This window comes from Hypomesus nipponensis, chromosome 14, assembly GCF_054491055.1.
Source record: "Hypomesus nipponensis isolate SF chromosome 14, ASM5449105v1, whole genome shotgun sequence".
In the NCBI taxonomy this organism is placed as follows: Eukaryota; Metazoa; Chordata; class Actinopteri; order Osmeriformes; family Osmeridae; genus Hypomesus; species Hypomesus nipponensis.
In genome coordinates, this window is record NC_140374.1 from 3,104,639 (window position 1) to 3,127,737 (window position 23,099).

General features: G+C 49.4%; 3 protein-coding genes across 7 annotated transcripts in view; 1 reads left to right on the plus strand and 2 right to left on the minus strand.

Moving 5' to 3' along the window:
- Positions 1-13,743, plus strand: part of itpr2 (inositol 1,4,5-trisphosphate receptor, type 2) — a 51,073-nt gene extending 37,330 nt beyond the window's left edge. For 2 of the 4 annotated variants that reach the window (XM_084673140.1, XM_084673141.1), the window contains exons 50-57: positions 448-612; positions 827-1,010; positions 2,492-2,587; positions 3,589-3,716; positions 7,303-7,468; positions 7,818-7,978; positions 11,677-11,838; positions 12,160-13,743. In XM_084673140.1, the coding sequence (XP_084529266.1) occupies positions 448-612; positions 827-1,010; positions 2,492-2,587; positions 3,589-3,716; positions 7,303-7,468; positions 7,818-7,978; positions 11,677-11,838; positions 12,160-12,243 (1,146 nt within the window). In that variant the 3' untranslated portion in view covers positions 12,244-13,743. Of the gene's footprint in view, positions 1-447; positions 613-826; positions 1,011-2,491; positions 2,588-3,588; positions 3,717-7,302; positions 7,469-7,817; positions 8,829-11,676; positions 11,839-12,159 lie in introns of those variants that run through there. The other 2 variants (XM_084673137.1, XM_084673139.1) reach the window with 1 other exon arrangement.
- LOC146258206 (uncharacterized) lies at positions 6,975-17,951 on the minus strand. Of its 2 annotated transcripts, none has more exons than XM_084673142.1 (2): positions 14,465-17,951; positions 6,975-7,410 (listed from the first exon to the last, which is right to left on the minus strand). In XM_084673142.1, exon 1 carries the CDS (start codon positions 16,978-16,980, stop codon positions 16,081-16,083), a length of 900 nt encoding a protein of 299 aa, XP_084529268.1. In that variant the 5' UTR covers positions 16,981-17,951; the 3' UTR covers positions 6,975-7,410; positions 14,465-16,080. The 2 variants fall into 2 exon arrangements, with proteins under 2 accessions (XP_084529268.1, XP_084529269.1); XM_084673143.1 differs by lacking the exon at positions 6,975-7,410 and adding an exon at positions 8,952-9,166 and having other exon boundaries at positions 15,274-17,951.
- Positions 17,952-18,075: 124 nt separating this feature from the next.
- Positions 18,076-22,854, minus strand: sspn (sarcospan (Kras oncogene-associated gene)). The gene is made up of 3 exons (XM_084673191.1): positions 22,347-22,854; positions 20,250-20,336; positions 18,076-18,872 (listed from the first exon to the last, which is right to left on the minus strand). Exons 1-3 carry the CDS (start codon positions 22,560-22,562, stop codon positions 18,510-18,512), a joined length of 666 nt encoding a protein of 221 aa, XP_084529317.1. The 5' UTR covers positions 22,563-22,854; the 3' UTR covers positions 18,076-18,509.
- Between the last annotated feature and the right edge of the window lie 245 nt (positions 22,855-23,099).

A 23,099-nucleotide genomic window follows, 5' to 3' on the forward strand; every position in this document is an offset into this window, starting at 1 on the left:
ACCCCTTCACACGTAGCTCCAACCATCCAGCCAATCAACCCCAACCAACTAACCTGAACCATCTAACCTTAATCAATCAACCCTAACCAACTAACCTGAACCACTTAACCTTAATCAATCAATCCTAACCAACTAACCTGAACCACCTAACCTTAATCAATCAACCAACCCTAACCAACTAACCTGAACCACCTAACCTTAATCAATCAATCCTAACCAACTAACCTGAATCACCTAACCTTAATCAATCAACCCTAACCAACTAACCTGAACCACCTAACCTTAATCAATCAACCCTACCCAACTAACTTTAAATAACAAACTCTAACCACCTAACCCTAACCAACTTACCTTAGCCAAGAAACGCTAACCTAAAAAAAACCTTAACCATAGAACCCTAACCAGCTAAGTGTACCAGTTAGATGACCCTGCTGTGCTCCTGTCTAGCTCCTGAACAAGCTGGTGTTCCTGGTGAGCTTCATGGGGAACCAGGGCACGTTCACGCGAGGGTACAGAGCAGTGATCCTGGATATGCTCTTCCTCTACCACGTCACCTACGTGATTGTCTGCATGCTGGGGCTCTTCATCCATGAGTTCTTCTACAGCTTCCTGGTGAGGAACCTTGATCTGTGGGCCTTTGGGACAGAACCTTAACCCCCCCCGGAGGGCAGGAGTCACCCCAAAATAATGACATGCAGCCCCGAGACACTGGCTGTGTTTTTTTTTTTTTTTGCGGTTTCTCTCAGTCATGTTTTTGCAAATGCAGGAAATGCCAATAAGTGATCTAATTCCTTGTGTGTATTTGTGTGTGTGTGTGCGCCCCTAGTTGTTTGATTTGGTGAACCGCGAGGAGACACTGCTGAACGTGATTAAGAGTGTGACGCGCAACGGGCGCTCGATCATCCTGACGGCCGTGCTGGCCCTCTTCCTCGTGTACTTCTTCTCCATTGTCGGCTTCCTCTTCCTCAAAGACGACTTCATCATGGAGGTGGACCGTCTCCCTCCTACAGGTCAGCCCCTCCCCTCAACCCTACCTCAGCCCCGCCCCCCAACCCTACCTCAGCCCCGCCCTCCAACCCTACCTCAGCCCCGCCCTCCAACCCTACCTCAGCCCCACCCCCCAACCCTACCTCAGCCCCGCCTTCCAACCCTACCTCAGCCCCGCCCTCCAACCCTACCTCAGCCCCACCCCTCAACCCTACCTCAGCCCCACCCCCCAACCCTACCTCAGCCCCGCCCTCCAACCCTACCTCAGCCCCGCCCACCAACCCTACCTCAGCCCCGCCCTCCAACCCTACCTCAGCCTCGCCCTCCAACCCTACCTCAGCCCCACCCCTCAACCCTACCTCAGCCCCGCCCCCCAACCCTACCTCAGCCCCGCCCCCCAACCCTACCTCAGCCCCGCCCCCCAGCCCTACCTCAGTCCCGCTTCCCAACCCTGCCTCCATCCCACATCCTTTTTCAATGCCCCTATCCCAGGGTATATGGTGAGCCCCTTATTCACCGAGTCACTACAACATCACTAAATGAGGAGAGGCATTGCTGTGGAAAAGTGATTTGAGGATGGAATGTGTGACTGTCGTCTGCCGTGTCATCTCAGCGGCGGAGAGTCAGAGGTGTTCCAGACGTCGTGATTCCCTTTCAGAAGCCAGGGCTCAAAGACATGCGTCGCTGTTATAGTTTAGTAACAAATAAACTTACATAAAATCAAGTGTGTAAACATCTCAAATTGGTGCATTTCAAGCATACTCTATCAGCTTGGGAGCACCGTAGATTTCAGTGTTTATCAGCTGAAAGGAGGTAGATTTGTACCTGGTGTGGTGGCATTTTAGGGTGATTACACAGATATCTAAGAAACAAGACCTGGTTGGGGTTTAACAAAGCCCCAGGTAAACTTGAGTTCACTGGCTAACTTCACTCATAGGTTCAGTAAACACTATCTGTGTCTGACATGACAGTGTTTTGCATAAACACTGTCTGTGTCTGAATGGTTGTAAATGAATCTATGCCTACACTGTATGTGTGTGTGTGTGTGTGCTCTGGCCAGGCTGTCTTGCGGTCATGGAAACCTCCTGGTATCACATGTGCACCTGTTGCATAACCTGATGGCAAACGTGCGAAGCTGGCTTATATAACAGGCTGCTGGGTTGCGCGTGCACACTTGCATGTGTCTGTTCCCTGTTTGTTCTGGGCTTAGCTGACTGTGCTGTGGGCACTACCCAGAGTATACTGCTACGGCAGTACCTTCTTGTAAGTCTGTGTGTGTATGTGTGTGTCTGCTCTGTTTTATTAATCAGACCAGCACTCTGTACAAAAACACAACAGAGCAACAACAGACAAGCAACAGCAAACATACAAACAAATGAGAGAATGTAATTGCCGTTTCATTTCTGTGCCAGCTGAACAGGCTCAACACTAAAGTCAGGGTTCAAACAGGTGTGTAACACTAACAAGCACACTCTTCCTTCACACACGTGACCTCTTGTTTCAGGAAAAGTGTCTTCCCTGGTCAGCAGAGGAGAAGCAGGAGAAGGCGCTGAGACTTGTCTGAAGAATGGCTGTCCTGACACGGCATCCAGTAGCCCTGGTAAGTTCATCTCCCTCAAATGATGACAATAACAAATAAACTTTGTTTCAGATACAAAAAATGTCCTATTTCACTTTCTATATCACACCAATGATATTGAGGCTGGGGTTGGGCATCATTTAGACTGAGGCTGATGTTGAAGCTGAGGCTGGATGTACTAGAGGCTGGGGCTGGATGTATTAGAGGCTGGGGCTGGATGTAGTAGAGGCTGGGGCTGGCAATAATAGAGGCTGGGGATGCATATAATAGAGGCTGGGGCTGCATATAATAGAGTCTGGGGCTGCATATAATAGAGACTGGGGCTGCATGTAATAGAGGCTGGGGCTGGATGTAGTAGAGGCTGGGACTGGAAATATTAGAGGCTGGGGCCGGATGTAGAAGAGGCTGGGGCTGGATGTAATCGAGGCTGGGGCTGGATGTAGTAGAGGCTGGGGCTGGATGTAATCGAGGCTGGGGCTGGATGTAATCGAGGCCGTGCTCAGATGTGGTGAGTCATGTTCCTCTTTGTTCCCTTCATCCTCCATGGCCCACCTGCACAACATGGCCTGCTCCCTCTCCTCCATCACGCCAGCTATTTATAACCCATCTCTCAGCCACTCCAAATGGTTCTTCCCACGCAGACTGCCACGTACCCCCCCACTCCATTCCAGTCGTCACCTTTTCTCTGTCACCGCAGGGGCGACCCCTCCATGTGTGCCTGAGCTGCGCACAGGAGCAGCATCTCCTGTCGTTAAAGAGGGGCGCCCCGCTGCTCTTCACTGTGCTGCTGTGTGCTCTGTGCTCTTCACTGTGCTGCTGTGTGCTCTGTGCTCTTCACTGTGTGCTCTTCACTGTGCTGCTGTGTGCTCTGTGCTCTTCACTGTGCTGCTGTGTGCTCTGTGCTCTTCACTGTGTGCTCTTCACTGTGCTGCTGTGTGCTCTGTGCTCTTCACTGTGTGCTGTGTGCTCTTCACTGTGTGCTGTTCACTGTGTGCTCTTCACTGTGTGCTGTGTGTTTGCAGTGCTGCTGGAGGAGGGGGGGACGGAGCGCGTGTGTGACACCCTGCTGATGTGCATCATCACCGTGCTGAACCAGGGCCTGAGGAACGGAGGAGGGGTGGGAGACGTGCTGAGGAGACCCTCCAAGATGGTGAGGTCACCATCCATCGGTCCTAACAACCCATCCATCGGTCTTAACAACTCATCCATCGGTCTTAACAACCCATCCATCCACCTGTCTTAACAACCCATCCATCCACCTGTCTTAACAACCCATCCATCCACCTGTCTTAACAACCCATCCATCCATCCATCCATCCATCCACCTGTCTTAACAACCCATCCACCTGTCTTAACAACCCATCCATCCATCCACCTGTCTTAACAACCCATCCATCCACCTGTCTTAACAACCCATCCATCCATCCATCCATCCATCCACCTGTCTTAACAACCCATCCACCTGTCTTAACAACCCATCCATCCATCCACCTGTCTTAACAACCCATCCATCCACCTGTCTTAACAACCCATCCATCCATCCATCCACCTGTCTTAACAACCCATCCACCTGTCTTAACAACCCATCCATCCATCCATCCATCCATCCACCTTAACAACCCATCCACCTGTCTTAACAACCCATCCATCCATCCATCCATCCATCCATCCACCTTAACAACCCATCCATCCATCAAAATCACAAATCAAACTCAAGACCGGCGGGCCAGATTTGTCCCTTATGTGAATGTATCCGGCTCGCATATCAATTTAGGTTCTTAGTCAATTTTGGCTTGGCGAGTTGTATCTAGCCTAGCTGTGGTCTGCACAGGAACACCCAACCAATCAGACGGGTGCACCTGCAAGCTAGCTAATGGGAGAATGGCATAAATAAATGAAAGTTTACTTTGAAGGCAGACAATTTAAAGAGACTTGGGAGTACTTCTTTATTGAGTGTAAAGAGAAGCCCAGGAATCGTATTTCCAATGAGACAATCTCCGTTTTCAAAGAATAGTAATTTGCGTCATCATTTTGAAACCACAAATCAGCAGAGTTTACAGAGCCCTGGAAAGGGAACACAAGACACTTCAGAAAGTTGCCAAACTAGACAGAAGCATGAAACGACAGGAAAACAACTTTATTCTAGACTAAACCTGAGGGATGTAGCTGTAAAGGCAGTATTCATCATGGCAGAAGAAACAGTGAAGTCAGGGAGGCCATTTACAGAGGGAGATTTTCAGAAAAGCTGTAAGCTAAACGTTTACATGCGGCATGGTACGACATTGCAAATAGAGTTTGAAACCCCTAATCCAAATCATCCATCCATCTATCCATTTAAAGGTGGCATGACATGAAAACTTCATTTTATGAGGTTATTTAACATTAATATGAGTTCCCCTAGCCTGCCTTTGGTCCCCCAGTGGCTAGAATTTTCGATAAGTGTAAACCAAGCCCTGCGTGTTCTTCTCCGCCTTTGACAAAATGAAGGCTCAATTGCGCTGTTTGAAAATCTCCCCCAAGTGACGTAGATAGGGGGAAGGTTACCTCCCCTCTCTCTGCTTTGCCCGACCAGATCATCTAGCCCGCCCATGAGAAACTGAGCTACCACCGTGCAAGGGCGAGTGCGATATCGGTTTTTCCTGGAGAGACATCATGGCGAGCAAACAAACGAAGCATAACAGTTGCTCAGTGCTTGGATATACAAATGCAAGCACACATCTTTTTTTTTGTTCCTTCATCCGAGCCTCTGCACAACCCGTATCTTAATTGTATTTTCGCTGGAAATGCGCCGACACAACTTCCCAAAGTGTTGTATGTCTGCGCCAAACATTTCCTCAACTTGAGCCAACTCAAAGCTGGCCTTGCTGAAATTAAATTCTGGATCATTATTAAATCTCCTTGGTCAAGCTACAAACCTTGGACAAGTAAGTTAACTAACGCTATATCATTTTGTTGCTTTACTGTATATGGTTACCTAGCTTGCTACCCTTAGAATGTGGCTTTAACATTAGCTCTGCAGCTAACAGCTGAGTTACTGTTGCTAACGTAAAGATAAATGGCATCAAGTGTGTGTGTGAATACAAACGCTGTAACGCGAGTGTTGTACATTTCTTTGTTATTTGGATAGCGTTCTGCTGTTGGTGTTATGGCTCGCGATATCCGCCTTTCTCCACATTGAAATGACTGAGTGTGCACCTCTGCAAACCAGGGTGATCAGATGAGAATGGCTCAATTCGAGGCATCTTACAGCAACGGGGGCAATGAGCCATTGCGATACATCCTGTAAACATTAGCGCATGTTGACGCCCCTCTCCTCCTCATTAGCATTTAAAGCTACAGACACAGAAACAGCGCGTTCTGAGGAAAGCTGATTGTGGGACTACTTGTAGTGGCTATAATTCTGCACCATGGCTGAATTTCGGGAAAGAGACTTCAGATACAATATTAGGGGACAACTAAGGCCTATATAAAAGCATCCAAAAACAGCATGTCATGTCACCTTTAAACAACTTGTCTATCCTTAAACACGTCTGAACAATCAAACCAAACCAACGTGTCATCCATTCATCTCTCTAATAATGCCAGGAATCTCTCTGTGTGTGTGTGTGTGTGTTTGAGTCCGTGTTAGTTTTCCATGATTATCTTGAGAACCCGGCACTCGGCAAAGTTACACATTTTGCAGGAGTCCTTTTTATAATCCAAAGGAGTGCGGATTGACGTTCGGATCAGCATTTTGACATTTTTAAAAACAATCCTAATCTTTTATGTGCCTCCAAGGGCCTCATGGGAACTCATCCCAGCCCTTTCACCCTGACTAGACCCAGTGTGTGTTAGTGTTACTGCCTAATGCATACAAATACCTAATGTTAGCTTATGACATTATTTTGTTCAGGACTAGCTGAAAGGTTGTTAGCTACAGTACAATTAGCAATGCTGACTGCTAACATAACATTAAACTAGCTTATTTCGAAGGATTTTATTAATTAATGAAATGCTGGCTAGTTAACAGAACTATACTAGTTAACAGAACTATACTAGCTAACAGAACGATACTTTCAGCATAGATTTCTTACTTTTGTTACGTAAATTAATGTATTTACTGGTGTCAAAACTGCACATTCGCAATGAAATGTAACAAAAAGCCCTTAAGGCACCGGAGTTTGTAGTAAGGAGATAGGGAAATTTGTTGTTTCGTTATTGAGAAGCTGACTTCTGTTATGGACTAAATGTCTTGATGTTTGTGGCGGTTAGACAATTTAACAATGAAACAAGCATATCAACATAACATAAGCAATTGATAACGTAGGAAACAGCAGACAAAATGAAGGCTACATCATCATTTGCATGAATGTAGGCTACCACAGCATTGGCAATTTGACTGCAATAGATGTTGAGGTCAAACAAGTACTTCAGAAATGACAGATAATTTATTTCAATTGTGATCTGATAAATATTGGTACCAAAGCCACAGAGAAGAACCCCAGCTGCATCACAGGCACTGCACTAATAATACACTGTAACTCCAGAAATCTATGTGTGTGTATGTGCCGCCAATTTTATCACAGCCACTGTGCAGTCAATCTATAGTTAATGTAGTGTGTATTTGCATGTTTCACTGACAACATCATCAAGTACATCACAGGCACTATGCACTAGTTCATCCAATTCGTTGATCGGCCCATTACTGTTGAGTTTGACTATAAAACAACTCCACGAACTTGCTGATGATTTCCCAGGAGCCTCTGTTCTACGGCCGCGTGGTTTACGACCTGCTCTTCTTCTTCATCGTCATCATCATCGTCCTCAACCTCATCTTTGGCGTCATCATCGACACGTTCGCCGACCTGAGGAGCGAGAAGCAGAGGAAGGAGGAGATCCTGAAGACCACCTGTTTCATCTGCGGTGGGTGCCGGAGATGCCCCTCCTTTACTCCCAGACCACAGAGCAGTTCCCTGGGGCAGGGTCGGCCCTAGGGTCTTGATGGGCCCCTTTGATTGCCATTCTTACTCATGTTTTTTTATGGTGGGGTTCGGGGAACCAATCGTGGGGCTCTAAACAAATATTTAGTTTGTTTATTGGGTCGGGCCGGCCCTGCCCCGGGGTCTGGGAGTAACCATGGTTACGCTGCCGGCCACACACGAGGGAAGCATCCCATAACAACCCTGTTTACGCTGAACAAACACCGCTTTCTCTGTGTGCTGCACAGTTACTGGAGAGTTGGTTGATCCCTGGTCACTTCCTGTTGCTGCAGGTTTGGAGAGGGACAAGTTTGACAACAAGACCGTGTCGTTTGAAGAGCACATCACATCCGAGCATAACATGTGGCACTATCTCTACTTCCTGGTTCTGGTGCGGGTGAAGGACCCTACAGAGTACACCGGACCCGAGAGCTACGTGGCCCAGATGATCAAGGTTAGGACGGGAACTCACATCCGTTCGACACACAACTCTACATACGCTGCATACTTTCAAACAAACTGCGTCCTTTACTTTGCTGTACACTCAACCTGCCCAATCTGCCTCTCTCTCTCTCCCTGTATACAAATACTGTTCATATACAGTATGCTGTGTATAATATATATATATATATATATATATATATATATATATATATATATATATATACACACACTGTTCATATGCTTTTCCCTGTCACTAGCCATGTGTGGTGGCTGGTTATGGATGTGTTAGAGTTTGAAGGGAGCTTCTTTTCCATGCTTATATATGAGACACCTGCATATGGTAGCCCTCCTCAGCAGCCTCCCCCCTTCACTTCTGCTCTGAGAAAAGAGCCATAGACGTACATCTCTTCTCAGGTTGTACTGAACGTGCACCCAGGACTCTGCAGTCCGGGGTGGAGCTTAAACAGTGAGGATCTCTCTCTCACACGCGCACGCACACACACACACACAGCACAATCACCCCGAGGACTGGACTAATTAAGCCGTGTCCTCCCCGCTCTCTGTCTGTCTGTTTCATGCAGAGCACTGAAACCCAATAACCTTCTCTTACACACACGCACACACACACACAGACAAACTCAGACACACGTACTCCCACACACAGATGCAGACATGCACACATAGAACAGGCAGGTACTGCAGCGCCACATTTCAGTTATGTAACTATCTCCTGTGGCCTGCTAATGGCTCAGCCCTGCCCTGCACGTGATCTCCTGTGTGTGTGTCTCTCTCTCTCTCTCTCTCTCTCTCTCTCTCTCTCTCTCTCTCTCTCTCTCTCTCTCTCTCTCTCTCTCTCTCTCTCTCTCTCTCTCTCTCTCTCTCTCTCTCTCTCTCTCTCTCTCTCTCTCTCTCTCTCTCTCTCTCTCTCTCTCTCTCTCTCTCTCTCTCTCTCTCTCTCTCTCTCTCTCTCTCTCTCTCACTCACACATTCCATTTATATACACTTTAACATAAACACACACACACACACACACACATACATGACATTTAAATTACGTACACACACAAACACACAGTGCAGAGAACACACACACAACACACACACAGTCATTATCGCACCACAAGTCTTCCATCTCCTTAGCAACGCAGCCGTCACAGGTTCTCAGTGGCACAAGTGGCAGGTGCAGGAGGGGTGTGGACTGTGGAGAGGGTGAAAGGTCACAGTGTTGTTACTGACCTGGAGACAGCAAAAGGAAGCTAGCTGACGAATCACTCCCGAGCTAGCAGCAGGGGAACACAGGTGCTGGCTGACTGGCTGTTTCAGTGGCTGGCTGGCTGTTTTATCTAGCTAAGTCAGCTGGCTGTACGGGGTGACTGTACTGACTGACTGTACTGGTTGTTGATGTTGGCAGCCTGGATTGTTGGTTAGGAAATAATAAAAGGTGTATCATGTGACATCAAGGAGGAAATGCTCGCACACACACCTGATGATGAACCCGCCCAGTGGTGAGATCACTGAAAGTACATGTACTCTTAGTCCGAGTACAAGGTGTGAGTGTCTCATGACTCATGGGCCTGATAGCGAGTGTTTGCTTGGTATACTGTGACCTTCCCTCAGCCATGTCTGCAGCTGGATCACCCTGGTTAGGAATTCAACCACAGCTCCACCCTCTCTGTCTGTGCCCTCTTTCTCTGGCCTCAGTCTGGCCTCACTCTGGCCTCACTCTGGCCTCACTCTGGCCTCACTCTGGCCTCACTCTGGCCTCACTCTGGCCTCACTCTGGCCTCACTCTGGCCTCACTCTGGCCTCACTCTGGCCTCACTCTGGCCTCAGTCTGGCCTCACTCCGGCCTCACCGTCTGGGACCTGGTTTCCTGAAGGACAGGTAATAGTCTGCTAGTGTCTTGCCGCACGTTTGAAACTAACCAGACACTCTGTTTCAATGTGCACCACAGAAGTGTCTCTGCCCTGTGTCTTCAGAGGTTCCCAGTATAGTTGGCTGACTCGAAACTTCTCAAATCCTTATTTCGTTCTCAAGATGTAAACTAATGTCAGCAGCAGTGGTACCTTCCTCTCAGTGGACCACATTAGATCAACTCTTGTGATGACATCGTCCCCTCACCATGGGAACCCCCAAACCACCTGCATGGCCCCTCCCTGTGGATAGCGCCACCCGCTGGTGGTGCTTGCCCTTTAGAACGCATCTAAAGGGCAAGGGTCAAGTCCCTGGTTGCTAACATGTCTGAATGTGGGTGTGACTAACAGGGAGTAGGGAGCGGGTGGTTCCTGGGCCCCCGGGGCTGGTCCCAGTCTCTCTCAGTGAGATCAGCCCAGCGGCTGGACAGCATAGAGGCTGAACTGTGCTCCTAACACCAGCACATAAGAAGCTGTTGTTGTCAAGTTGGTTTATCCCCCCTCCCCTCCCCCCCCCCCTCCCCCTCCCTTGAGGGGGCAGATGTCAGAATTAGCAAGGTTTGAAGAATGGATCAATTCATGTGTGTTGATAGGACATGGACGGGCCCTGCCTGCCTGCCTGCCTGCCTGCCTGCCTGCCTGCCTGCCTGCCTGCCTGCCTGCCTGCCTGCCTGCCTGCCTGTCTGTCTGTCTGTCTGTCTGTCTGTCTGCCTGTCTCTCCGCCTGCCTGCCTGCCTGCCTGCCTGCAAGCCTATCGGTCTGCCCGGCTGTTTCTCCCCCTACCTGCCTGCTTGAGTGCTTATCTGACTGACTGACTGGCTGGCTGGCTGTGTTTGTCTCTTTCCACTGTTCCTCCTTCTCTTCTTCTTCTCCTCCCAGCATCGTGGAGGAGCTCTTATATAAGAGGAGGTGCTGAAGGCCCTACTGGAGCCACAGCCAGGAAGCAGAAAGGTGGCTATCACAGCCAGACAGGCAGCCAGCAAGGCTGGATTCTCCACCCCTTGCAGCCACTTATGTACTGTATGTGTAGAAGAGGTATCGGGATTATCTAACATGGTATGGCCATCTGTATTACTGAATCATGTCCCTCACTAATGCTCACCACTCGCACACACACATTCACCTACGCATGCAAATGCAGACACATCAGAATAGGCAAGCACACACTTCAATCCCTTACATAAGGCTGGAGGTGGGTGTGGTTCATGGCTCTCTCTGCAGCCGTTTGCTGTGTTTAAAGCTCAGACACACACGTGCACACGTACACACACGTGCACACGTGCACACACACACTTGTCCTTGTCGTTGTGGTGTTGTTTTGTCTGTAGCTATTAGTGACTCATCGGTCAGCTTGGTGGAGTGTGTGGCTGGGTCGTCGGCTGACTGGCTGTGTGGATTCCTGCTTCTGGTCAGCCTGGCTGTCTGGATGCCTGCTTCTGGTCAGCCTGGCTGTCTGGATGCCTGCTTCTGGTCAGCCTGGCTGTCTGGATGCCTGCTTCTGGTCAGCCTGGCTGTCTGGATGCCTGCTTCTGGTCAGCCTGGCTGTCTGGATGCCTGCTTTGGCCACCCAGTGCAACAGCTGGACCACATCTCTCCACTTCATATTTTACCTCTTCTTTTTCTCTCTTGCCTCTCTCTCTCTCTCTCTCTCTGTCTGACTTTCCCTCTCTTTCTCATCATATCTTTATGACGAATGATGTATTTATCTTCCACTCTCCCGACTCCCCCCCCCCCCCCCCGACCCCTGCTCCCTCCCTCGTCTTCCCTCGCCCTCCCTCTCTCTGTGTCCCCGCAGGAGAAGAACCTGGACTGGTTCCCTCGCATGCGGGCCATGTCTCTGGTGAGCAGCGAGGCGGACGGCGAGCAGAACGAGATGCGCTTGCTGCAGGAGAAGCTGGACGGCACAGTTACCCTGGTGATGCAGCTGTCGGCACAGCTGTTTGAACTCGACGAGCAGGTAGCCGTCACGCCGCCTGTACACTTCCTATACCCCTTTGTCCTCAGGTGTGTCGGTGTTGACTGTACATGCTGCTTGTGTAGGGTTAACTGCAGAACACATGATCTTACTCAATGTGCCGGCTTGTCCTGGGGAGGAGTGTGTTGGTGTTGTGGGTCCAGAGTTCACATTCAACTGGTGGGGCAGGGTACGGTGTGTGGGCGTGTTACTCAATCTTGTCTCTCGCTCTCTCTCTCTCTCTCTCTCGCGCGGTCTCTCTCTCTGTCTTGCGCTCTCTCACTCTCTCTCCCTCCCTCTCTCTCTCTCTCTTGCCCCCACCAGATGACGGAGCAGAGAAAGAACAAGCAGAGGTTGGGCTTCCTCGGGACCCCCCAGCTCAGCCAGCACATTCCTGCTCCTCACTGAGGACCCTGGGGTCGCGACCCTGGGGTCACGACCCCGGGGTCCCGGCCCTGGGGTCACGACCCCGGGGTCCCGGCCCTGGGGACACGGCCCTGGGGACACGGCCCCGGGGTCACGGCCCTGGGGACACGGCCCCGGGGTCACGGCCCTGGGGTTATGGCCCTGGGGAGCGCCCAACAATCAGCTCAAAGACAGGGGCCGGAGGGACGCAAACCAAACACACACACACACACAATGCACAATCACGCACGCATAGACACGCGCACATTTTAGGGGCCAGTAGCCACTGATCCACTTGCAGTATCACACACACACACACTCTCTCTCTCTCTCTCTCTCTCTCTCTCTCTCTCACTCTCACTCTCTCACACACACACACACACACAGTTTTGGCGACCTTGCTGTTTCTCCTATGAGTCGTGCTAGACAGCAGGTCTGAGGGAGGAGCCAGCCACAGCTCTTGGTCCCTGTGTTGGCTCAGATGGACAGGTCTGGGGTCAGCCACTCCCTTTAGTGCTAACAAGCCTCAATGGTTTAGTCTAATTGTGAGAAAGGAGGACTGTGGCAGTATACTGGACAGGGATTGGCTGTTCAGGATGCCTTTTAGAGTACTGACTGCTCCTTGTTTATCAGATTGACACTCTCGGCTAGGAGTGAGTCATTTAACATGAAGTATTCTCTTCTTAAACTTTCATATTGTCTGTTTGGTTCATGTGTCATCTCACCTGGTAAACTGGAGCCGTGTGTGTTCTGTTCAAAGCAGAAGATGCCCTGGCATTGACACCAGCTGCCTAACACACAACTTATGTTTTCATTTAGAAACTATCAATTCAGAGTTGACACTCGCTACAGTGTAGAATGCTGCACTTTTAAAGAAAAGAAACTCTTAACATGCAACTGGAGAGGTTGAATTAGCTTCAATCATGGTTCCTCAGTGCGGTAACGCTATTGCATCATGGTTGAGTACTTCAGTTTAGGCCCTACTTGGCTCTATACATACCCTATAAATAACATTGTCGGAAGATAATCTGATTACATACGTGGAATTTACTTGAAAGGCTGTGCGCGTCTTAAACCTACATGGAAACAAAATGTGGGTGGGGATGATGATGATGATGTTTTGACTGTTGGAGCTTCGACACGAGGACAGTGGACATATGACTGTAATACTGCAAGACTCTGTGTCCACTTACCTGCCTCTCTGTCTGTTTGTTTGTTTGTTTGTCTGCCTGCCTGCCTGCCTGCATGTCTTTCTGTTTTGAATGTTTTTTTTTTTTAACAATTTAAGCTCCACAGAGTCCATCTCAATAGTACTCATCATTGTGGAAAATAATATATTGTAATGCAGTGGGTGTGTGAAAAGATGTTTTAGTGTTGCACAACTACACAAGTGATTGTAAGCTCATGCACTTGAAAGTTAAATGACCTTTGACATATTCTTTAAGATGATTGTGTACTTTGTTATGATAAAATGTCATATTGTAATAAATCTATGATGAGAAATGCGGATAGTCTTTTTATGTACGTCAAGAGTCTTGTGTTGGAATCAACATTTGATGCCAATACACTAGCAATATGCAATACTTTAGCAACATCACTCATAATGCCCCCTCACACACACACACACACACACACACACACACACAACGTTTACGTTACCTTTTGTGGTGTTAAACAGACCACAGTGGGACACCCAGGAAACACAAACACAGTTGGCATCAAGCAGAGGTTAGGTGTGTGTGTGTGTGTGCAGAGATGGGACACCCAGGAAACACAAACACAGTTGGCATCAAGCAGAGGTTAGGTGTGTGTGTGCAGAGATGGGACACCCAGGAAACACAAACACAGTTGGCATCAAGCAGAGGTTAGGTGTGTGTGTGCAGAGATGAGACTTTAGATCCTGAATGAACATAAATACACCTGACCTCAATGAGCCTGTGGTTGGAGGCTCTCTCACACACACACACACACACACACACACACACACACTGAGTAGTCCTGTCCCCTGCACCAGGCGTGCTAACAGTCCTCCTCTACTGTATACATGCTCGCCAGTTCTGCAATATATTAACTAACTCGTCACATCATGACTAAGTCTGATTTGCTTACAGAAATTACACATTATATTACACTACAATACAATTATATCTCACTTTCCCTGATTGTGGTAAAAGGCCAACCTCCCCCACCCAATGCCCACCTACCCCACCCAATGCCCACCTACCAGACCGCTTGGCGTCCAGATACTTGTTTTCGGTGGTGGTGGTCTTCTTGGGCTCATGCTGTGCATGACAGCCAGTAAAATGAGCTGCATGCGGTGCTATAAAAGCCCACAGCTGTCACAGTTTGGGCTGGGAGGTTAAGGGGCATTCACACACACACACACACACACACACTTTCACTCATACATTCACACACATACACACTTTCACTCATACATTCACACACACACACACACGCACACCTGCCTCTCTCCTGTGTGGGGGGCAGGTAGTTTGGTCACTGGTGAATGGGTTTGGGTTCGGTTTTGTATTCTGGAACTTGTGTGATCATGAGAGTGGGAGGGACTCTGTCCAACAAGTCTGTGTATGTGTTTTTCCTGTCATAAAGGTCATTCAATTTGTGTGTCCCTGTGTGATTGGCTGATAACACCAGCTCTTTGTGGGTTGTTTCCTGTGAAGACTGCTGCCAGATTCGGTGTGTGTGCTTTCAGATTCACAGTATTGTGGTGTATCGTACATAAGGTCAAAACAATGAGTCACCTCACGTGACCTCATCGGTCCGTTTAGCTCCGCATCTCATGTGAGCTGTTAACCTATCACAACCTCGCACACTAAATATTAACCTATCATAACCTCACACACTTATTATTAACCTATCACAACCTCACACACTTATTTGGCTGGTCGGCCATTTCTTGGAATCAGGAGAGCTGACAGGCCCAGAAGTACTATGTCATGAGAGGGAGAGAGAGAGTGACAAGGAGAGGGAGAGGGAGAGGAGAGGAGGGTTTAGGGGTGAGGCGAGCTACACCTTTTCGTGGAAACAAACTAGGAACACGCCCATCACGAGGCTTCAGGTGACCAGACGAGATGCAGCTCTGGGGGTCAGACGTTGGTGTACTGGGTGTTTCTTTGTTTGCTGTGACGCAACATTTTTATAATCTGCAGTGTTGTCCCAGCCACACCACTGTCACATGACTGGGTTCTGGGTGTGACTGCCACCTGTAGGCCCTCTGCTCTTTGTCTCAGCGAAGGTTTATGTCCTGTCTCAGCCGCTCACAGTCAGCGTCCCCCGCCAAAGGCACCGGGGAGGCATCAGCTGAAGTCCTCCCAGGTGGTGTGTCTGGAAACGCTGAAAGCTGTGGGCGAAAGAAATCCACTTCCTGTCATCTGTGTAAAAATAGCCGACCCTATCCTCGTGATGGTGGGCGTGACTTCCTGTGTCATGCAGCGCAACAGGGCTTTGGGGTCACATGTTCATGTGCAGATTATAACACCCTGCGGCAAAGCTGTATCATATCGAACAACATCACATCCAACATCACATCCAACATCACATCCATCACATCTAACACCATACAGCTACATTACATCACATCCAACATCACATCTAACACCATACAGCTACAGTACATCACATCCATCAAATCCATCACATTTAACACCATACAGCTACAGTACATCACATCCAACATCACATCTAACACCAAAAATCTACAGTACATTACATCCAACATCACATCTAACACCACACAGCTACAATACATCCCATCCAACATCACATCCAACACCACACAGCTACAATACATCACATCCAACATCCCATCCAACATCACATCTAACACCACATCCAACACCAGGCCTGTTGACAGAACAGCATGATCATCTCCAGGCTCTGTGGACCCCGTGCCCCCCTGTCATCTGTCCTGATCAACACCACCAAGCTCTGCTTCTCCACCCTGTCATCTGTCCTGATCAACACCACCAAGCTCTGCTTCTCCACCCTGTCATCTGCCCTGATCAACACCAAGCTCTGCTTCTCCACCCTGTCATCTGTCCTGATCAACACCACCAAGCTCTGCTTCTCCACCCTGTCATCTCCCCTGATCAACACCACCAAGCTCTGCTTCTCCACCCTGTCATCTGCCCTGATCAACACCACCAAGCTCTGCTTCTCCACCCTGTCATCTGTCCTGATCAACACCACCAAGCTCTGCTTCTCCACCCTGTCATCTGTCCTGATCAACACCACCAAGCTCTGCTTCTCCACCCTGTCATCTCCCCTGATCAACACCACCAAGCTCTGCTTCTCCACCCTGTCATCTGTCCTGATCAACACCACCAAGCTCTGCTTCTCCATCCTGTCATCTGTCCTGATCAACACCACCAAGCTCTGCTTCTCCACCCTGTCATCTCCCCTGATCAACACCACCAAGCTCTGCTTCTCCACCCTGTCATCTGTCCTGATCAACACCACCAAGCTCTGCTTCTCCATCCTGTCATCTGTCCTGATCAACACTACCAAGCTCTGCTTCTCCACCCTGTCATCTGTCCTGATCAACACCACCAAGCTCTGCTTCTCCACCCTGGCTGAGGAGACTGGTGTCATGTTCGTCTTCTGCAGAGCAGCGTGCCAGTCGAGAGGTTCCTTTTCAGAGAAGCCATGAGTCCACTCCCAAGCAGCACTTGGTTCTCCATTTGCAAATGACACTAAACTGGAGGACAATAGCCTATTCATGTGTGAGGATGCAGGTGGTGGCTAACAAGAGCACGCAGTGTTACACAATACCATTTATTAGAAGCATCAACAACTATTACATACTTAGAAAATGGATGGCAGCGGTTGTCTCAATGCTTATTATGCATCATTTCTTAAAAAAGAAAAATGAAAAAGAAGCTTGTCAGCGAAGCACCAGTTATAAGGCAGCACGTTACAGAACATCCGGCCGGCACTTGTCCCATCCACAAATAGTCTGCTCCCCAAGTGCGTGGAGGCCAGTAAGTACATATTACCATCCAGAACACGCTCTCTTTCATTCCCTGCTGTAATCGTCTTCCCCATCCCCGCGCTGCATGTGAGCCAGACGGCACAGAGCACCGATCCCTGCGCACGCAACAGAGCACATCTCAGAGCAACGAGACGGGACTGATCTTTCGCTGATTATTGATTCCTCCTTTATTCAACCAAGGGGGAGACTATTGCGTTTCATCAGACTGGTGTAATCTGTAGAGGGTATTGCAGTTTACCTATTGACACACGTTCAGTTGCTGGTGTCTGACTATGTCCCTAGCCCTAACCTATTGTTGTTTGGTGGCGGATGTGCCGTTGACTTCAGGTCGATGTTGTCTCGACAGCTGGAGCATCTATAGGACATTTCCTAGGATCTAAATAAGGTGTTGGTAGGCATGAAGACCTGTCCTGAGTATCTGGGGCGATCCATGGTAGTGATCGTCCTGGCACAGTTTCAGCCTAAATGAGCTCAATCACCAGCAGTCGCCATCTGTCAATTCCCATTCATTTGTCTTGCGCTTCGTTAGTCTCACCCACTGCAGTGCAAACATAGAACCGGTCCCCATAAGTAGCATATGTGACGCAAATATGCACCTCGGTAACTGTAATGATTACACTGCGCCTATATGTCTTTGACCAGGTGTGGATGAGGCTGCTTTGGATGGCACAGTCCAGCTGTCTGCCTTATAACCCCCACCCCCACCCCCACCACCCCCACCCCCACCACCCCCACCCCACCCCCACCACCCCCACCCCACCCCCACCCCCACCACCCCCACCCCACCCCCACCCCCACCACCCCCACCACCCCCACCCCACCCCCACTGAACCCTCTGGAAAAAGAGGTTCCACATAGAAAATGTTTTGCTCCCCAGATGTTGTCTGGAACCTTACATTTGGTTTTGCTACATTATTAGTACTTGTTCTATTTCTAAGTTATAAATATATGTATAACGTGCTAATCTTTACACCCTACATCCACACAGCATATCCTCTGTACCACAAGCAGTGCAAAGGCATTGACACACCATACAAAAGTACTGTAAAAAGCTGTTATAGAAAAACGACCCCAACCATCTGAATACGTAAAGATGATTTGAAGTTAGCCAAAGCAGACATTTACACACACAGGATTGCCCCTATCTCTCTCTCTCTTATCTCCCCCTTCACCCCCTCTCTTCCCTGCCTCTTTTTGTGACCACCACCCCTCCACTTGTCTCTGCCTTTACCCCTCTCTTTCCCCCATCCACTCCTCCTCAGACCTTCCTCCAGTTCTGTCCAGAGGGGAGGGCTCCTAGCTGGAGCCCAGCGAAGAACACCTGGTAGCGATGCTTCCACATGATAAAGGCCCCTGAGATGCAGACCAGGGCCTGAGCCAGGTTCAGCACCATCTGGAGCAGGAAGTACACCGTCAGAGTGCCCGTGACCTCCTGACAGTCGGCCACGCCGGCGTAGGTGAAGGTGCGGGCGATGGGGTCGTCGGGTTCCAGCGTGCAGAGGCAGTCCCCTCCCTTCTCGGCGCAGGTGAAGCTGCTGGCCTGGTTGTAGTGGTGTCCGGTGAAGGCCATGGTCAAGACGGAGATGACCAGACCGACAGTGCACAGGAGGAAGTAGAGCACCTGGGTTAGAGAGATTCAGAGAGAGGTAGCGGAGAGGACAGGGAAGAGAGTTTATATACAGAACAGGGAGTCCTCTCTCTCTCTCTCTCTCTCTCTCTCTCTCTCTCTCTCTCTCTCTCTCTCTCTCTCTCTCTCTCTCTCTCTCTCTCTCTCTCTCTCTCTCTCTCTCTCTCTCTCTTTCTCGCTGACAGATTGAAAGGAGTCCGTCCTTGATGATGCTCCAGATTGCCGCCCACACAGCTTTTTCCAATCTAAATAAGTGTCTGCGCGTGAATGGTCATGTCCACCTACCGCTCAGCACCTGGGAGATGAATACTGTACTCTCACGTCAATCCATCTGTCTATATCCTGAGACACTCAGAGACAGACAGAGAAAGGGGGGGGGGGGGTTCATGGCTCTAAGCATGGGGGGGGGGGTTGTAGGAAGCAGACTATGTTCATAAAAGACCCCCCCCCCCCCACCTCCCTGCCTTGTTGTGTGTTTAGGCTGCTTTTCGTGTGGACTGACTGACTGACTGACTGACTGACTGACTGACTGGCTGACTGGCTGACTGACTTCGGTGGTCTATAAATACAGCCTTGTGCGTGACAGGGGCTTTGTGTGGTTTATGTAATTACACAGGCCCGACAACACCAAGCCCGCATCTGAATCCACACTTTATATAACGGACAGCCCTCGTTCCCCCGGCCGTCTCTGTCAAACGCTGCTGAGGGAGTTACGCAAGACTCACACAGTCGCTTGATACACAACACCGTTCACGTTTGTTGCCAGGCGGGAAAATGTGAACCTGGCCCAGTCAAGAGATGTTTAAAGCTGTATTCCGGCTTTCTTTCACATTAACTATTGTAGAGAAATATCAGGGGAAACAGCAAAAGAATGATCTCTTGGCAGCAAACGTGACATCAATGGATTGTGTGGAGTGTAATGAAGTTACACAGTAAAGTTCCATGTTAAAAATCTGTACAGTGTTTCATGACGGCCTACAATCCTATTCTATCTGTCTGTGGTCTGGCTGTGTGGAATGCTGTAGGCCTAAAGACCTGCTATCTGTTTGGGCTTCAGCATGACCCTCAACAGGAACCACACAAAGTACTAGGTCTATTGTCCTTACTGTTTACTGCAGCGTGCTCCAACGACCTGGCTAGTACACAGAGCTACACATGGCGGAAAATATGTGGCAAAGACTGAAGGCAAACTCTGGTATGATTGGTTGGAATGAGACAGAAGGAGATGCATATTACACACAGGGCAAGCCACACTGTTGATTTGAGACTGGCTTGAGTATGATGTGTGACCGGATGGTCCACAAAGTGGAGCGTGATTGGCTCATTGGATGTGTTTGTGATCTGATTGGTAACTGGTGTGAACTGCCTCACCTTGGCCAAGAACTGCATGGAGGTCTTCTCGTCCGGTAGGTAGGTGACTCCAAAGAGCAGGAAGCCCAGTACTGACACCACACACAGCTACAACAGAACAAACACACTCTGCTTAGCTGGAGACGCTCACCTCGATACTGTATGCATCGAACCCTACTTATGGAGGTAGGACAGTACTGTATGCCAGCGGAGCTGAGCAGCTAAGTGTCGCCTAACAGTGACTTATTGTGCCTGTGCACACAAGCAAGCCCTTATCTCATTTGCTGCAGGGGAAAGTCTGTCTAATATGCTGTTTATGCCTAAGTCACACAAGTGTCACTATTAATATTGTGCAATTCAGCACCAAATTGTCATCTGATAAAATTATCACGGCTGCGGCAAATTAGCCAGATTTCCCCCTTCTTTGGGAAAAACACTCTTTCTCACAGAGTGAGCGTGGTCTTGTGACTAACGTGCAGCATCTAATTTAATTGTTTTCCCCTGGTTTTCCAAGCGAGGATTCTCATGATAAAACTGGGTGACCTCAGTATTTTTCCTGCAGGGATAAGTCTCGTGAGAGCCTGACTTGAAATGTACCAAGAGTCCAAATATGTTTTTCGTCTGGATTTCACACCGGAGTTCTAGGCAGCAGAGTTCAAGACGTTCAAGACAAGGCTGAAACAAACAACTTTTGTGATGTGCTCTCAAACTGAAAAGTGACTGAGTTTTAAACGAAGCCTCGAGTGTTAACCCTGAGGCACCTGACTCAGTATCTGGCATGTCTGGGGATGTTATTTAGCCCTCTGTGTAAACATTTTTACTAAACACCGGAGACAAGCTTGTAGCCCTATAGCAGTGCCTTCCAAGTCAGTTAAGTGTTTCAGGAGGACAGAGATTTAATCAAAAGTCTACAGACTAATATGAACAAATGTGAAGACTAAATCAGGGTAACTGACTGAGAAGTCAACATGTTTACATCCTGAATCTTGTCATTTTTACAGTACAGAGACATATTCACACCAGGAAATACCTTTAGCTTCATCTAAGCTACATATTGTAAATTTTTTATATCATCGCTTGGCTTATTGACTACAACGCTACAGTGGATGGGAAATTGTGGGTGAATCATGGCATCGGGTGTTGGTAGATCTCAACACACGTGACACTCCTTCCTCACCCTGCCACGACCGACACAGAGCCTTAAGCAGAGCAGCCATGAGTCATCCTGCCCGTGAGCTTAGTATAGCCCTGAGTCATGGGGGCAGGGAGGGTCCTGCTGCCACAGGACAGCCCAGGAAAGCAGCTTAGGCTCTGCTTCTGCCCCTCTGAGAAGAGCTGAGCTGGGGGGGTGCAGTGGGTCTGACAACAGGGTATGGCGCTGGACATAACTGGGCAGGCGAGCCAAGGGTTCTCTTGGTGTGTGTGTTTGTGTGTGTTTGTGTGTGTGTGTGAAGGTGTACAGTAGACATGCATGGATGACTTTTAAGACTGACAGACTGATGAGTGAGAGGATGAGAACAGACTGATGAGTGAGAGGATGAGGACAGACTGATGAGTGAGAGGATGAGGACAGACTGATGAGAGTGAGAGGATGATGACAGACTGATGAGTGAGAGGATGAGGACAGACTGATGAGTGAGAGGATGAGGACAGACTGATGAGTGAGAGGATGAGGACAGACTGATGAGTGAGAGGATGAGGACAGACTGATGAGTGAGAGGATGAGGACAGACTGATGAGTGAGAGGATGAGGACAGACTGATGAGAGTGAGAGGATGAGGACAGACTGATGAGTGAGAGGATGAGGACAGACTGATGAGTGAGAGGATGAGGACAGAGCCAGGCAGACAGCCCATGATTCTACAGTCGCAAATGATCTATAAAGACAATCCTGTTTTTGTCCATCCGGGCAGGCCCAGCACCAAGGCTATCAAACAGGCCAGGACAGGGGTACATGCAGACATGCATGCATGCAGGTAGGTGAGACATAATGTACAGACGAGCATACCGCTCCACAACCAGATGGAAGGATCTCAGTAGACTCTTCATGCTCACATCGGAAGGTCTGGACCATGCAGGGCAGAACGTTAGAGAGAGGGGGGGAGGGTCTGTTCTTACGATGATTCCAGCCCAGTGGGGGGTCTCCCTGGCGAGGAGGGAGGGGCTGATGGCCGCCATGAGGAAGGCCACCACGGTGACGGCGACCCCCAGCAGCAGCTGCAGCACGGCGACCAGCAGCGGGAAACGACAGCCGCAGCACTTGGGGATGTCCTCCGTCTCTGGGCCTCCCTCGCTCCTCTCCTCCGCTGCCTTCCCCTTGTTCTCCTTCGACATGGTTGGCTCTCTTGTCTCTCTCTCTCTCCTTCTCCCCCGGCCTTAGCGCTTCTGTCTCGGACTAACTTTCCTCGGCGCTGCAATGGCTGCTGACTCTCCTTCTCTCTCTCTCTCTCTCTCTCTCTCTCTCTCTCTCTCTCTCTCTTTCTCTTTCTCTGTTTTTCCCCCTCTCTCTCTCTCTCTCTCTCTCTCTCTCTCTTTCTTTGTCTTTCTCTCCCTCTGTCTCTCTGATCTCCTGCTTGTTTGTCTGCCTCTCTCTCTCTTTCTCACTGCTGTGGTTCTGTCAGATGTGGACTGCCCCTCCTGCCCCCTCCCACCCAGCCCCCCTCACCCCAGCTAGTGCCGAACGCTCTGTGGAACCGGAGAAGGCTCTGAACTAATATGGAAAGCATTTGGAGCGGATTCTTCCCGTGTCTCCGCCGCCACATATAGAACGGCGCACAGTGGAGGGGAGGAAGGGGGGTCCTTAGGGGGATTCTGAGGGGGGCTCCAACGACCAGAAACTCGGCTCGCTTTGAGGCGACAGGAGGCGACATA